Source organism: Impatiens glandulifera, chromosome 9 (genome assembly GCF_907164915.1).
Source record: "Impatiens glandulifera chromosome 9, dImpGla2.1, whole genome shotgun sequence".
In the NCBI taxonomy this organism is placed as follows: Eukaryota; Viridiplantae; Streptophyta; class Magnoliopsida; order Ericales; family Balsaminaceae; genus Impatiens; species Impatiens glandulifera.
The window spans coordinates 38,474,559-38,488,219 of NC_061870.1; the positions used below are offsets into that span (position 1 = coordinate 38,474,559).

A 13,661-nucleotide genomic window follows, 5' to 3' on the forward strand; every position below is an offset into this window, starting at 1 on the left:
TTATTAAGATATATTTTCTCTTTTTTCAAATAAGGTAGATATTATGCAAAATTACTGTATATATTCTTATTCTAAACAAAATTAAATTAGAAAATAAATACTAATTTATTACCCGAAGAATATAATACTCATTGTCGTCCTTATTTTCACCAAATCATTTTTTATATATTATTCGTTTGAGAGAGATGATGATTTGAAAGAGAGATGATGATTTGAAAGAGAGAGGGCTTTGATATTGTTATATTATTAAAGCTTCTTATTTTTATTTTATTTCTTTAAGTAGGTTTTAGATAAAAATATAATTTGATTTTTTTTTAAATAATATTTTTAAAATTTATTAATCATCATGTCCTTTAAATATATAAGATAGAAAGAAAGAAAATACTAAATAAAAATTATTTTATTATTTTATGAATAAAATAAATATGGAATAGTTGTTGAGGAAGTGAGTTTTAACATTATTTTATCTCTGAGTTGAGAAGGTGCAATGAATGTGAGAGAATTGTGGATTAGAGAGAGAAATGATAAGGTGATTAGAGGGAGGGTTGTTTTAGTATTTAAATTGATTAAATTGTTGATAAGATGTTTGGATGAAATGTTTTTGATAATTTTTTTTTATAAAAACTAATATCAAACAAGTTTATAGATGTATTTTTAATCATTATTAATATTTGTTTTTGTTAGAGTTTGTTTGATTAGAGTATTAGTTAAGTGATTTTTTTTTTAAAATTTGTTTAATATAGTTTATTTGAGTGTTTTTATAATTTATAAATAATTTTTATCACTCAATTTTTTTTTATTATCAACCGTGTTATAAATATTAAAATAATAATATATTTTTATTTTAAAAACATACAAAGTTAGAATTACAATTCCGAGATAAAAACAGTGAAATTGAGAATTATAAAAACACATTATTTGAATTCAATTCAAATACTAATTTTAATTTTAATTTTTAATTTTAAATGCTCTATCAAATCTATATCTATTAATTGAAATTAGACCCCAATTTCAATTCCATAATGACTCATGACACCAATATTTCTTACCTATTTAGTATTTACCTTAGTTTGATTTTACATATATACTAATAATTTATATATATATATATAACTTTTATTTTAGTTTTAAAAGTTGTAGATATTGTTCAACTTAATTTTTTTAAATATAGTTATTTAAAAAATGATAATCGGTAATAATTTTGAGAAGTAAATATTTTTTTTATATAAAAAACTTAAATGGTATTAATATATAATTAATATATATTTTTTTAAAATATAAAGTATTTTAATGTTTTGATTAATAAAATTAATAATATAATAAATGAGAGTGGTGGAAAATGTGAGATATTTTTTTTTAACTCAACCTGTCCCTTAATGTGTTACTTAAGAGTTTGGTAGACTTACTTTTAGAGAGCCTCTAAGTAGGACTAAGCAAATATGTAATTTCAAACTAATTGAATTTATCACACTCAAATTAAATTTTATTTCTCAAATAATAAATTTGTTCAATTTATCCGTCGTGGTTATAATTTTAATTTATATTTTTTTATTTTTTAAACATGTTTTTAACTCGTTTAATATATTTATAATTAGTTTCGCTTAATTAAAATATTTTGATATTTTAATTTATCAACAATTTATTTTTTCGATTAACTTAATATGGACATCTTTTTAACAATTTATTTTTATTAATTTTTACGTATTTAAAAATGATATAATATAATTGAGTGTTTTTGAAAGGCATCGGTAAAAGAGAAATATTATTTGGTATAAAGTAATATGCATAATTTTATTTGAAGATATTTATCATTATTTTGTTTATATTAATAAAAATGATATAATATGATTAAATTGCATATATTACTTAAGAACATTTATGTAAACATACTGGTATTAATAATTTATTGTTTTTGTTTAGGTAGTAGTATAATTGAAGTGTTAAAAGTGTGATAACTGATGGCGTAAGAATGGTGTTTAAATGACAAAATTAAAAATCCAATTATTTAAAAATAAGACCTTAAATTGGTGTGAAACAGAGAAACAAGTGTAGGTAATTTGAGTGAATAAAAACAGATATATAGCGGCCCAAGGTGTTGCGCACGTATGACACCACACGTGCGTCTGCTTCCCACAGTGGCTACAGATATGTGCGTGTCCCGCCCATCCCTATATAACTAAATAAAAGTAATATATATAGCTGACTAATTTCCGCAGGTATGCATGTGAAGCTATTATTTTTTACTTTTACCTTAAATACCCTTGTCTTTTATATTTATTCACCTTAATGTCCTTCCTTTACTCCCACCCTGTTTGGATACTATCCTTATATTACTTTTGCTTATCTCATACCTCTATCTGTCTATATAGCCTAATCCAAACACACTCTTTCTAGCCTATAGTACGTAGGTTTGAAATTTTAAGTTTATTCATTTACTTATACATAATAGAGATGGAGTGATAAAATGGTGAAGTCAGAAATATTAGTTCAGAAAATTAAACAAATGAATATTTTTGTTTTGATCTTAAATAAATAAATAAATGAAATTGTTAATTTATAATAAAAAAAGATACTTAAAATTACACTACCGTACAAATTACAGAACAGAACGGAAGAAAACTGGTTAACATTCACCTCAGGGCCTACTCTTTTCTATGGTCTCTCTTTGTAATCTCTATGTCTTCTCTCACTTACTTATATATATATATAATATATATATACAGAGAGAAAAGGATGGGCTTTTGAGAAGATAGTAGTGTGTTTGACTTGACTCGATTCGATTGGATTGTAAACAGGAGAAGAGAAAAGAAAAGAAGAGACCGGGTAATAATAATAATAATAATAGAATCACTATTTTACTCTCACATCAGACTCTTCAAAATCCATCTTCTTCTTCTTCGGTCACACTGCTTGCTTCTTTCTTTTCAGAACTTATTTTTCAGTCATCAGCAGCTAGCTGCTCTTTTTCTCTCTCTCTCTCTCTGCTCTGCTCAGTCCAGACATCTATCATCAGTTCAGCTGCCTTGAGTCTTATCGATCGATCATCAGCTAGTGTGTGTGTGTGCGTGCGTGAATTGATATAAAACATGGGCGCCGTCTTGTGCCGCCTCCGTCGTCGGCAACGCTCAATTCATATATCCGCTGAAGTCACTTTCATCTTCATATGTTGTCTCCTCCTTGCCTCCTCCTCCTCCTCCTACTCGGCTTCCTCCATTCGCCTCATCAACAACTCAATTCCAAAACCCGGTGAGTGAGTCAATCTATAGATTTCATTTCATTTAATTCCTCTCTTCCCACCTGTCACTGCATTAGATAAATAGATTTATTCACTTGATTTGTCAAATTGGTTGAAAAGGCAATAGTCTTTCTTTCTTTCTTTCTTTCTATGATTTGTCTTGAGGGATTAATTAATTAATTAATTAAAATTGATTGCATATAAATTAGGAGTAGGAGGAGTAGGAGGGGTAAAAGCGTCTGAGAGGAGAAGACTTGTTGGAGGGTTGGGATCGTGGCCACCGGCATGTAAATCAAAGTGCGGGATTTGCTCACCGTGCGATGCGGTTCATGTGCCCATCCAGCCTGGTTTCAGTACGCCACAAGAGTACTATCCCGAGGCTTGGCGTTGCAAATGCGGGAACAAGCTATTCATGCCTTAACATAATAAATTAATTATAAAATATCTTATTATTCAAAAATAAAATATATAAAAAAAAAAAAAAGAGGACAAACATTTTAGGAATAGTAGTAGTAGTTGTATGTTATTATTATTATTATTAGTGTTGTTGTTTGTATGGAAGCAAGTGTAGAGTTTTGATTCTTTTCTTTTTCTATGTTTACATTAATGTCTAAGAATTACCATTTTTACTCACTTTTGCCTAATTATTTGTATTATTATAATACATCATTTTATGAAAGTTTAGGCACCATGTGAAATATGGACAGGCATGCAACTTTGGGAATATGCAAGCAATTATGATTTTTCTTTATTTCCCACTCTTTACAACTCAATGAATCAACTCAGTCTAGTAGTAATTACTGATCTAATTATTTCTTCTTGGCTATTTTATCAACTTTGGCAGGATACATGTGACAGATTCTTAATCCAGGATATATTATTTTTAGCAAAAGTACTAGAATCTTAAAGGTATGATAGACAAATATATATGCTATTGTCTACAGGTTTAAAAATTGCCACTTCAAATGAAGCCATTAGCCATACCTAATGCCTTAATAGATGAAATATCTTATGTAAATGAATAAAAGTATGGTTGATTAATAAGTCATATTTATAAATAAAAGAAATATAAATATTTAAAAAGTGTAAAAAAAGAAGAAGAAGAGAGATAATAATGTTAGAGAAGAGAAAATAAAAATTGATAAAATTATATGATTTGTTATTGTATTATATTAATAATTCACATTTAGAGTGCCTTGCACAAAATGACACTAATGATTAGTGTCATAGTTTGAGTCAACACCAACAACTATGGTTAGATTATGTTACAGCACAACAAGGCACAATAATCACATTAATCTTGCCATTATTTCACCCAAAAATCCTTATATAGAAAGGCTATTTTTTTGGGTGATTTTTATAATGCACTACTCTTGCCAAGACAAAAGACATAATAGCAATGTATGTTAAAAATTAAAGTAAATTATGAAAACATAATATAAATCATTTTACTAAAATTCTTAAATTTTATAGAGGACAGGGATTAATACTCATGAGATGTTATCCAATACAAATACAACTAATAATGGTATATAATTAGTTAGTTTGGACAAAAAAATATTTGTTTACCCTTAATGAAATCTTATGATATATATTATTATTATTTATTTAAAATAATAGAGACTATTCAATATTAACTTGTCACAATATTTTAAAAAATTGGATCACTACATTCATTTGGCACATCGGCTGCATAATATATAAACATGTAAAATAAATTATAGTATGGAAAACTAAAAATAAAAACTAGTTTAATGCTACCTAATTAAAAATCTAAAAGACTTGCCTTGGATTCGAATTATTTAAATAATTCGGTTATTTAAATGATTGGTGATGATTTTTGAGGTGAGTATTTTTTTTGATAAAAAGAATTAAAGTGTATTAATATATAATGATAAATAAAAAATAATTTATAATACAATGTATTATAATGTTTTGGTTAATGAATTGAATAATATAATAGAGGAGAGAGTAATGTTATATATTTTGGCTTCAAATAACCAAAACCAAACAAAGCAAAAGATGAGATAAATAAAAAAATAATAATATTTAATCATTAAACTTGTCAAGTTAATTTAAAGTACTCGGGTTTTAAGATAAATAAAAGAATTAATGTTTAATAATTAAACTTGTCAAGTTGATTTAAAGTATTGGGTTTTAAATTATAAAAAGGATAAATAAGATAAAATTATGGGATATCTATATATATATTATCTTTTTCTCTTATTTCATATTTATTTTATTTTACTTACTGCTAAATTGTTTAAAAGATCAAGTTTATTAATACTTATTTTAAAATATATTTGTTTTTAGGTAAAAATGAAAGTTACTACTAAACTCATGTAAGTCAATAATAAGATACAAATGCAAATATATTTTTCTTTTATAGGATGTATGTATGTGCTATGGGACCAAAAAAACTGATATGATTCAGCTCCGTACAAACAAATTGCCAGTTGTACCCCTAAAGGATCTGTAATTTCCGAAAATGTCCTCCCAGAAAGTCTCTAAATTATTCAAATTTGTCATATTCTCTGTAAGCATATGCTTGCACACACCTGCAGGTTTATTTGGACCTAGTACCACCCCATCACCACCACCACCACCCATTTTTTCTTCCATTCTCATATGTTACTTGCTGTTCACAAATATCATTTTAATAATAATAATATGTCTTTCTACTTGGCTGTTGAGTAGGCCTCATTTTAATATCAAACAACATAATTACTCTTTTCAAATATAAACTCTTCTCTGACAAGGATAAGATAAATACATTTTAAGAAAAGAAAAAAAAAAAGGCTAAGAAGCAAAACAAGCATTTACTATGTATGAAGCCGGGGGGTGGGGGTCATTTTTCAAATTTGCAGTTGGGGGCCCTATAAAGGATAAGAAAGGCTGCTGAGCAGCAACTGACCCCTCAATGGCCTCCCAACTTTTGTCAAAATCCCATATCAGTCTTCTTTCTGCTCAAAGAAATTTGCCCATCCCACTTTTTCTTCCTTTTTTTTTACCACCATTAGTAAATAACAGGTCTCTTCCATCTTTAACAATTTCTACCCCTACAGTATGCTCCGAGAATTAAAAAAAAAAAGGTGAGGGATGTGATTTGAGGAGATGGGCTGATTTGACTGTGTGTTTGGTTGCCTTTTGTCGTGTATTAGCTTCTTTTACTTCTAATAATGTACCTCATACTCAGTAACAAGTCACATTCATGTTATTTTAGGGCAAGGGATAAAAACAAGGCATCCTTCCCATTAGTGCAGCATACATCAAGCCAAACAGAGATATACATTGAGCTAAGCTAGCTTTATCACCACTTTCTCAATATTGTACCTTATTCAAGTTGCTTGCACCAAAAAGGATACAATCACAAGGAACATATGTTACTACAAACCCGGCAGGCCAGGGAAGACAGATGTGTTGAAGAAAGATCTTATTAAGTTGCTTCTCCATTATTTATAGCTTTGTTGTACTTGCTCTTTATAGAGTCCCAAAATGCGGGTACAGCTATATCATCTGGAACTTCCTTGAATGAAGGGAGATAGTTCACATCAACAATTACATGGTCACCACTGCCTTCTTGAACCTGAAATGCACTCACACATGACAATCATAGATAAATATATAATGGTTATTAAAAGATGTATTATGGTTGTTGTTTGGGCAGCTACACTCACAACAACATCAAACCCGAAAATAGTGAGATTGAGTGTTGTCCTCAACCAGTTTGCAGCATTCGTCACCAGCTCAAGCTCCATATTATTTTCAGAAGATTCAACACAGTGTTGTTGGCTTTCATTGGAAGTAGGCAAAGATTTTAAGCTACAAAGATTTATGTATAGATATTGTTAGTTAGATAATGGCACTGACGAGAAGAAACCAAGAGAATTAACCAATACCTATCAAACAGTAAAGGCTTGAATCCATTTTTCTCAGATAATTTAGTCAAGCCTTCTGCACTTGGCGTAGACTTCTTAACCGCATAGAACACTTTCTCGCCCAAAACATAGAATTTGAATAGACGAGATGAATGATCCACGTATTCCTGCATTTTCCCAACCAAGTTGTGTTAGTGGTACATTTTTTTCTTTAAGAACCATCTCAGACACACATTTTACCTCTTACCTGTACAATCGCAGGAAGAGGAACATTCAAACCTTCATAGTCCTCTGTCCTAAACACAATTGCCTGTTCTCAAAAAAACAAAGGAAAAACATAAACTATAGTTGCAAGCTATTTTCACATCCACTCCAGGCCATTTGTTTGTAAGAGCATTTGTCCATAGAACCGATGAATAATTACCATGCTGTGAGCGTCAGCTACACCACATGCTACTTGAGGCTTCACTATACTTGGTGGTGTTAGCTTAGCTTCAAGGAGCTTCTGTGCTAAATTAGTCACCTCAAAATTCCTAACCTGCACACAAATAATAACAATTTAACTAATCCATATACCACCAGCAGCAAGAACACCACCGGCACTTCCGCCGGAGGAGAAGGAGAAACCAGTTATTTGAGTTAAGTTGTTTCATCTTCCGAGAAACTTTTGAAGTTTTGATCTACTTAAGCCATTCAGTGACGTTTTAGGGGAATTTGTGGAGATGGATAAAGCCACAAAGAGAAGAGCAGACATGGAGTGGGTGAGGATCAAGTTCGCCTTTCTTCACCAAGTTCTTGTTTCCGGAAACTATTACAATCGGTAACAGCAGAAGGGAAGCCTCGGTGATGATCTGTCCGGAGCTCCGTTTAGACGAAGAGCACAATACGGGGAGCGTGGATTCCAGAAAATACGTAAATCACGCAAAATTCCGCAGCAGATTTAGATTCCTTTTCTAAAAGTAAAGAAGATAGTGAAGACAACGAAGATATGGAATCAAGATACAAGGAAGGAAATAATCTTTATGGGGATAGTAATAATGGAAACTCAAAAGGAAACTAGGAGTCTGAAGATTGTGTTGAGCATAATAAGGAAGGAGGATATACCATTGCTATGATGAATTCCAAAATTATAGTAACTTAAGTTATTTCATAAAATTCATTGGATTTGCCAATCGTCTTTGCAGGCAATATGATCGAAGTAAGAATTCCACACGAAAGTAGGGGAGCAAGGATGGTGAGGGATTTTCCCAAATTTGATAGAAGAGTTGGTCTGATTGATATACCAATAGAGGGAGGTAATTTCATTTGGAGAAGGAAGAAGGGTTTAAATCCATAACTGATATCTCGAATGATAGATCTCTTATTTGTCCTAGCATGAACATAGTGATGTCATCGATGTTCATGAGCGTCCTTCCGTGTAGTTGTTCGGATCACAAACTTATATTATGCGAGAAGCGAAATAGAGTATGGATCAAAATGCATTTTAGATTTGAGATCAAGAGGTTATTGAACAATGAATTAATGATTAGAAAGAAGCAGGGTGAAATGAATCGAAAGGAAAAGTAACCCTTCTCTTGACTTGTTTAAAGTAACCCTTCTCTCCACTTGTTTAATAAGCTCAAGAATCTCAAGGACATTAAGGTTGGACCAACAACAACGATCCATCTTTCAAGAAAAAGGTTGACTTACTGTACAGATAACTTACGGAAATTGATGTGTTAGAAGAAAGATCTTTCAATTAATGAGGTTGGTTTGCGTATCACCTAAGTGGGGAAGCTTCTATAGTTGTGCAAAGCAGAAGAAATCGGGGGCCAGACAGAAGAAGTACCAGTTTTTCCATGGGACAAGATTGGACATGCATTCCTTCACAAATGTCATTTTTTGGGTGGTGGGCATTACATGGATGTATATTGACAGATGACTGATGCAAAAAGAAGGGAGCTATGATCGTCAGCAGACGGCTTCTTTGCGTGTCGGCGAAAGAATCCGCCTCACATATTTTACTTCACTGCCCGTTAGTGCGTTGCATCTGGGGCCTTTTGTGGTCAAGAGTTGGGGGTGGAATGGATGATGCCAAGCACTATTGCGGTGGTAGGACAATGTAAAGATCCCAGGCTCATCAAAATATGGTTTCTCATCCCGATCTTTCTTTTTGTGGATAATATGGATCGAACGCAACAAACCACATTCATTGACAAGGCTCGTCAAACACGTCTCATCATCTGCTCAATTTTCATGATTCAGCGATGTTCGTCAACAGGGGAACAGTGGATTTAATCGAGGAATTAAGAACCAAATAGTTGATTATCATTGAATTCGGAATTATACAAAGAGATTCTTTGCATAGTCCAGGTCCCTTTAGGTAGGTTTGTGAGTTTTTTCCTGTCAGGGATAATTTGATTTTTGTATTCACTTGTTCATCAAATAAAATTTCTCATTCAGGTATTTCTCTTTAAAAAATCAGCACACTTTCCTTAACCGGCAGAACAAAGAGAAAATGAATGAATATAATTTCACCCTGTGCCAGCCTAATAGTATCTTGCAGGTCGGACGAATGTAACAGAGATCAGAGATGACTCTATCAGTTACTTATAAAATAAAACAAAAACATGTTCATGACTAAAAATACCTTGAGGAATTTTGGCCCCCTGATTTTGGTACTACCTTCTTTGTTGAAGTTGTTTTCCAGACCAAGAAGTATCTCTTGGATTTTCAGACGGTCAACTACAGGGTAAATGTCACTAAGTGGGTCAATAATGCAGCATTTTGGATTGAGTTCAATGTACCTGAAGAAGGAAGAACCATCATTAGGTAAAAAACTGTGTTGTTGTAGAGAGTTTTCAATCTAACATTACTAGGAAAATAAAAAAATCTTCCTTGATCTATCCATCTGTCTGTGTACAATATCATTCATGTACTGAAAATAATAATTGTGACTGAAGCTTTGATTCCAACCTTTGTAATTCCTGGAAGCTACTTGAATAGGTAATCTTGTCCAAAAACTCTGAAGAAGAGATCATTTGAATAGATACAATCTGGTCAGTTGCCTTGTGGAGAATGATATCAACTTGTTGCAACTGAGGTGCTAAAGGGAGCTCTAATGAAATGGGAATAAATTTTAACCCATTTTGAGTGGGACACATAGGGAAGGCACCTCTCTGTCACCAAAGAAGTAAAATTAAACAAACTCAAATAAATAATCAGTTTGCTAGAGCAATGAACACAAAATTATTCTCAGAAATGAATATATAAAAATGGCATTAGAAGATTGATTCACCATGTCGTCCAAACAGATCAGATCATTGCATGCAAGAATATTGAATACTGAAAATGAGTTGGTTGGTACCTTTGCAAAATCTTGTGCACGAGAAGGCTTCATAACATAACCAACCGTCAGAATATCATCCTTCCCCATTGCGTGGTTGAACGAACGAATGTTAACAGGAGTGCACAGACAAGACAAATAAACAAATTGAAGGGCTAACCGGCACTGCACTGTTGAGAAGTAGCGAGATCAGCCTTGCTTCTTTAAATCATACACACAGAGAACCCTTGTTCCTTGTTTGATTGAATGAATTGGAAAAGAGGAGAGAACCCTAGTTCTCCTTGATAGATAGATAGATTGAATCTGAAAAGAGGAGATAACCCCTTGTTTCTTGTTTGATTGAATGATTCAATCAATCGGAAAAGAAGAAGAAGAAGAAGAACCAGGAGGGAGGAGAAAGTGAAGAGTGAACACACAAACAAACAAAAACACACACACACACACACAAAGGAACCGAAAGAAACCAAATACAAATGTCACCCTAAACTCTTTCCTAGTCTAAAAGTAAAAATTGATTAAATAATATAACATTTTTGTAATCACATACTAGAATAATTAGTTTTTATTTTTATTCTTTATATAAAAAAAAAAAAAGGAAAAAAATGTAATTATCCGATCCGATCCGATCCGTTTGTGTCGGATTTATGAGTTATTATTATACGGGTGGATGCCCCGTTGAGTGGGCCCCCGAGTCCTGATATCGTAGGTATAAAACGTAAGCAATCTAGGGTTTGAAAGCGAGTGCTTATTCTTGAAGAGAGAGAGAGTTTTATCTTACGCAGCAGAAGAAGCAGCAGCATCAGCAGCTCGAAGATGGCCGTCGGGTCTTAAATCTGTTTTTCTCTTATCTATCAGCAACCTTACATTGTAAGCGTTCTTCTTCTTCTTCATAGATTACCAATCTCAATGTTAAATTGTTTTGCAGGAAGAACAAGAGAATTTCAAAGGGGAAGAAAGGTGGGAAGAAGAAAGCGTGAGTATATATTTATTATTATAATCAATTATTATTATTATTATTTACATTTCTTATTCCATGTTTGCAGCACCGATCCTTTTGCCAAGAAGGATTGGTATGACATCAAGGCTCCTTCACTTTTTAGCGTCCGCAACATCGGAAAGACTCTTGTTACCCGTACTCAGGGTACAAAGGTGTGTGCGTGCGTGTTCTCTTCTTTTTGTATAATTGAAATCCAACTATTATACCATTGCTTTAAACAAACTTGTCTCTGCTGAATTGACATTGTATCTACTGTGAATTTAAGTAACTTTGTAATTGATCTGTCCTTTGAGAAATTTACACATGTCTAGGTAGTGCTACCATTCATTCCTTTAGTCAATAATGAAAAAAGGATATGCTTGCTCCACAATTCTTGCTATTCTTTTAAATGTCTCTTCTATCTATACTAATGCAAATTATGTAGTTTTAGACACCAAAAAATGGTGGTTAGGAGGAGGAGGAGTGTTTGATGCATTGTGATCTTTGTATTAATTATGATTTCCTTTCAGATTGCCTCCGAAGGGTTGAAGCATCGCGTCTTTGAAGTGTCTTTGGCGGATTTACAGAACGACGAAGACCATTCCTACAGAAAGGTCAGACTGAGAGCTGAGGATGTTCAAGGGAAGAATGTCCTAACAAACTTCTGGGTGAGCAAGAATTATTTATTTATTTATTTATCTTTTTGAATCAAGTTTTATATCTCTTCTGGATGGGGATGGCACAGGGGATGGACTTCACCACAGACAAGTTGAGGTCTCTGGTGCGCAAGTGGCAAACTTTAATTGAGGCTCATGTGGATGTGAAAACGACCGACAGCTATAGTTTGAGGATGTTCTGCATTGGGTTCACCAAGAAACGTCCCAACCAGCAGAAGAGAACCTGCTATGCTCAATCCAGCCAGATTAGACAGGTGGGTGGAGTAGGTTCCTGCAATTGCATTTTTTGGAGGAATCATTGTTTTTTTCTTATATTAATTAATTAATTAAAATCCAGATTCGAAGGAAAATGAGAGAGATAATGGTGAACCAAGCACAATCATGTGATCTGAAGGATTTGGTCCAGAAATTCATTCCCGAATCAATTGGCAGAGAGATTGAGAAGGCAACATCAAGCATCTATCCCTTGCAAAATGTTTACATCCGCAAAGTGAAGATCTTGAAGGCTCCCAAGTTTGATCTTGGCAAACTAATGGAGGTACGTACACTTGTATATATATATTAATAATAAATCTCTTCATCAGTCAGTTAGGCAGTCGGTCATTACTATTATTATTATTATTATTGTTGTTGTTGTTGTTGTCTCTGCAACTAAAATTGATTAACTGTGTTATTATGTATTATAGGTTCATGGAGATTATTCAGAAGACACTGGAGTGAAAGTGGACAGGCCTACCGAGGAGCCAGTGGCCGAAGAAGCTGTTGTGGTGGGTGCTGAGTAAAGAGTCACCTTTTTCCGATTCTCTATTTCTTTTTTTCTTTCTTTTGTCAGGATTTTTTTTATTAATTTTTTTGACAGTAGTTCTATTGATTGATTGGAGCAGTGGAAATATGATGACATTTTTTTTTTGGATATTTTATTTTGTAAGTTAAAAAAAGATTTTGATAGGAGTAAGATAAAGAAAGTTGAACTTGCACCTAGAAATTGTATTTTTGTTAAAAGAAAATTGTATGTTTAGTAAAATAAGTGCCAGTTTGATTGAGCTTATGTGCAATAGAAGCATATATATAAGAAGAGAATTTGAAACCTAAACGATCAAACAAAACAAATGGGGCTGATAGTACAAACAAAGCAAAGCTGTAATAATGGTAATGGGATTCTTATCTTGCTTTCTTTCTGTTGGTCGCTCCACTTGCACTATCTATGTAAGTAAGTGCAGTACACGTAGCATCCAAAGTGTGTCACGTGTCTTTAAAATGTGACGCCAATATGTTATATAGGTCTAACGTGGAACATGCAGGTTATGTTTAATTCAAATTATACTTCTTTAAACACTTTGATATAATGAATTAGTTTGTTTAAAAGATGATTATGATGATGATAATGATGTTAATGTTTTTTTGAGAAATAAGCAAAGCTACATCTTCTTCTTTTCTTCTTATAGGACAAATCTTAGCCTTTCGATTTGATAACAAATAAAAAATATATATATATTAGTACAAATTTATTAAAAATGTTATTTACAAGAAAGAAGAGCCCATTACATTACATGTTACATATTATTATTAT

At 32.3% G+C, this 13,661-nt stretch overlaps 3 protein-coding genes across 3 annotated transcripts; 2 read left to right on the top strand and 1 right to left on the bottom strand.

Moving 5' to 3' along the window:
• Positions 1–3,086: 3,086 nt before the first annotated feature.
• On the top strand, positions 3,087–3,923 carry LOC124916456 (EPIDERMAL PATTERNING FACTOR-like protein 4). Its single transcript, XM_047457171.1, has 2 exons — positions 3,087–3,246; positions 3,445–3,923. Exons 1-2 carry the CDS (start codon positions 3,087–3,089, stop codon positions 3,654–3,656), a joined length of 372 nt encoding a protein of 123 aa, XP_047313127.1. The 3' UTR covers positions 3,657–3,923.
• A 2,504-nt stretch (positions 3,924–6,427) lies between these two features.
• LOC124916699 (inositol 1,3,4-trisphosphate 5/6-kinase 4) lies at positions 6,428–10,849 on the bottom strand. Its single transcript, XM_047457452.1, has 8 exons — positions 10,460–10,849; positions 10,069–10,271; positions 9,743–9,899; positions 7,538–7,651; positions 7,361–7,423; positions 7,135–7,280; positions 6,913–7,057; positions 6,428–6,821 (listed from the first exon to the last, which is right to left on the bottom strand). The coding sequence occupies exons 1-8, from the start codon at positions 10,526–10,528 to the stop codon at positions 6,672–6,674; spliced, it is 1,047 nt and encodes a 348-aa protein (XP_047313408.1). The 5' UTR covers positions 10,529–10,849; the 3' UTR covers positions 6,428–6,671.
• Positions 10,850–11,157: 308 nt separating this feature from the next.
• On the top strand, positions 11,158–13,139 carry LOC124915220 (40S ribosomal protein S3a). The gene is made up of 7 exons (XM_047455896.1): positions 11,158–11,262; positions 11,364–11,411; positions 11,482–11,587; positions 11,945–12,082; positions 12,160–12,345; positions 12,429–12,629; positions 12,778–13,139. Exons 1-7 carry the CDS (start codon positions 11,252–11,254, stop codon positions 12,871–12,873), a joined length of 786 nt encoding a protein of 261 aa, XP_047311852.1. The 5' UTR covers positions 11,158–11,251; the 3' UTR covers positions 12,874–13,139.
• The last annotated feature ends 522 nt before the right edge of the window (positions 13,140–13,661 follow it).

Coding starts and splice junctions, on each gene's coding strand:
- LOC124916456 (XM_047457171.1), top strand. CDS start 3,087: ATGGGCGCCGTCTTGTGCCGCCTCCGTCGTCGGCAACGCTCAATTCAT. Junction 3,247..3,444: donor CAACTCAATTCCAAAACCCG/GTGAGTGAGTCA, acceptor CATATAAATTAG/GAGTAGGAGGAGTAGGAGGG.
- LOC124916699 (XM_047457452.1), bottom strand. CDS start 10,528: ATGGGGAAGGATGATATTCTGACGGTTGGTTATGTTATGAAGCCTTCT. Junction 7,652..9,742: donor GGGGGCCAAAATTCCTCAAG/GTATTTTTAGTC, acceptor ATTTGTGTGCAG/GTTAGGAATTTTGAGGTGAC. Junction 7,281..7,360: donor CTCTTCCTGCGATTGTACAG/GTAAGAGGTAAA, acceptor GGGAAAATGCAG/GAATACGTGGATCATTCATC.
- LOC124915220 (XM_047455896.1), top strand. Junction 12,083..12,159: donor ATGTCCTAACAAACTTCTGG/GTGAGCAAGAAT, acceptor GGGATGGCACAG/GGGATGGACTTCACCACAGA. Junction 12,346..12,428: donor AATCCAGCCAGATTAGACAG/GTGGGTGGAGTA, acceptor ATTAAAATCCAG/ATTCGAAGGAAAATGAGAGA.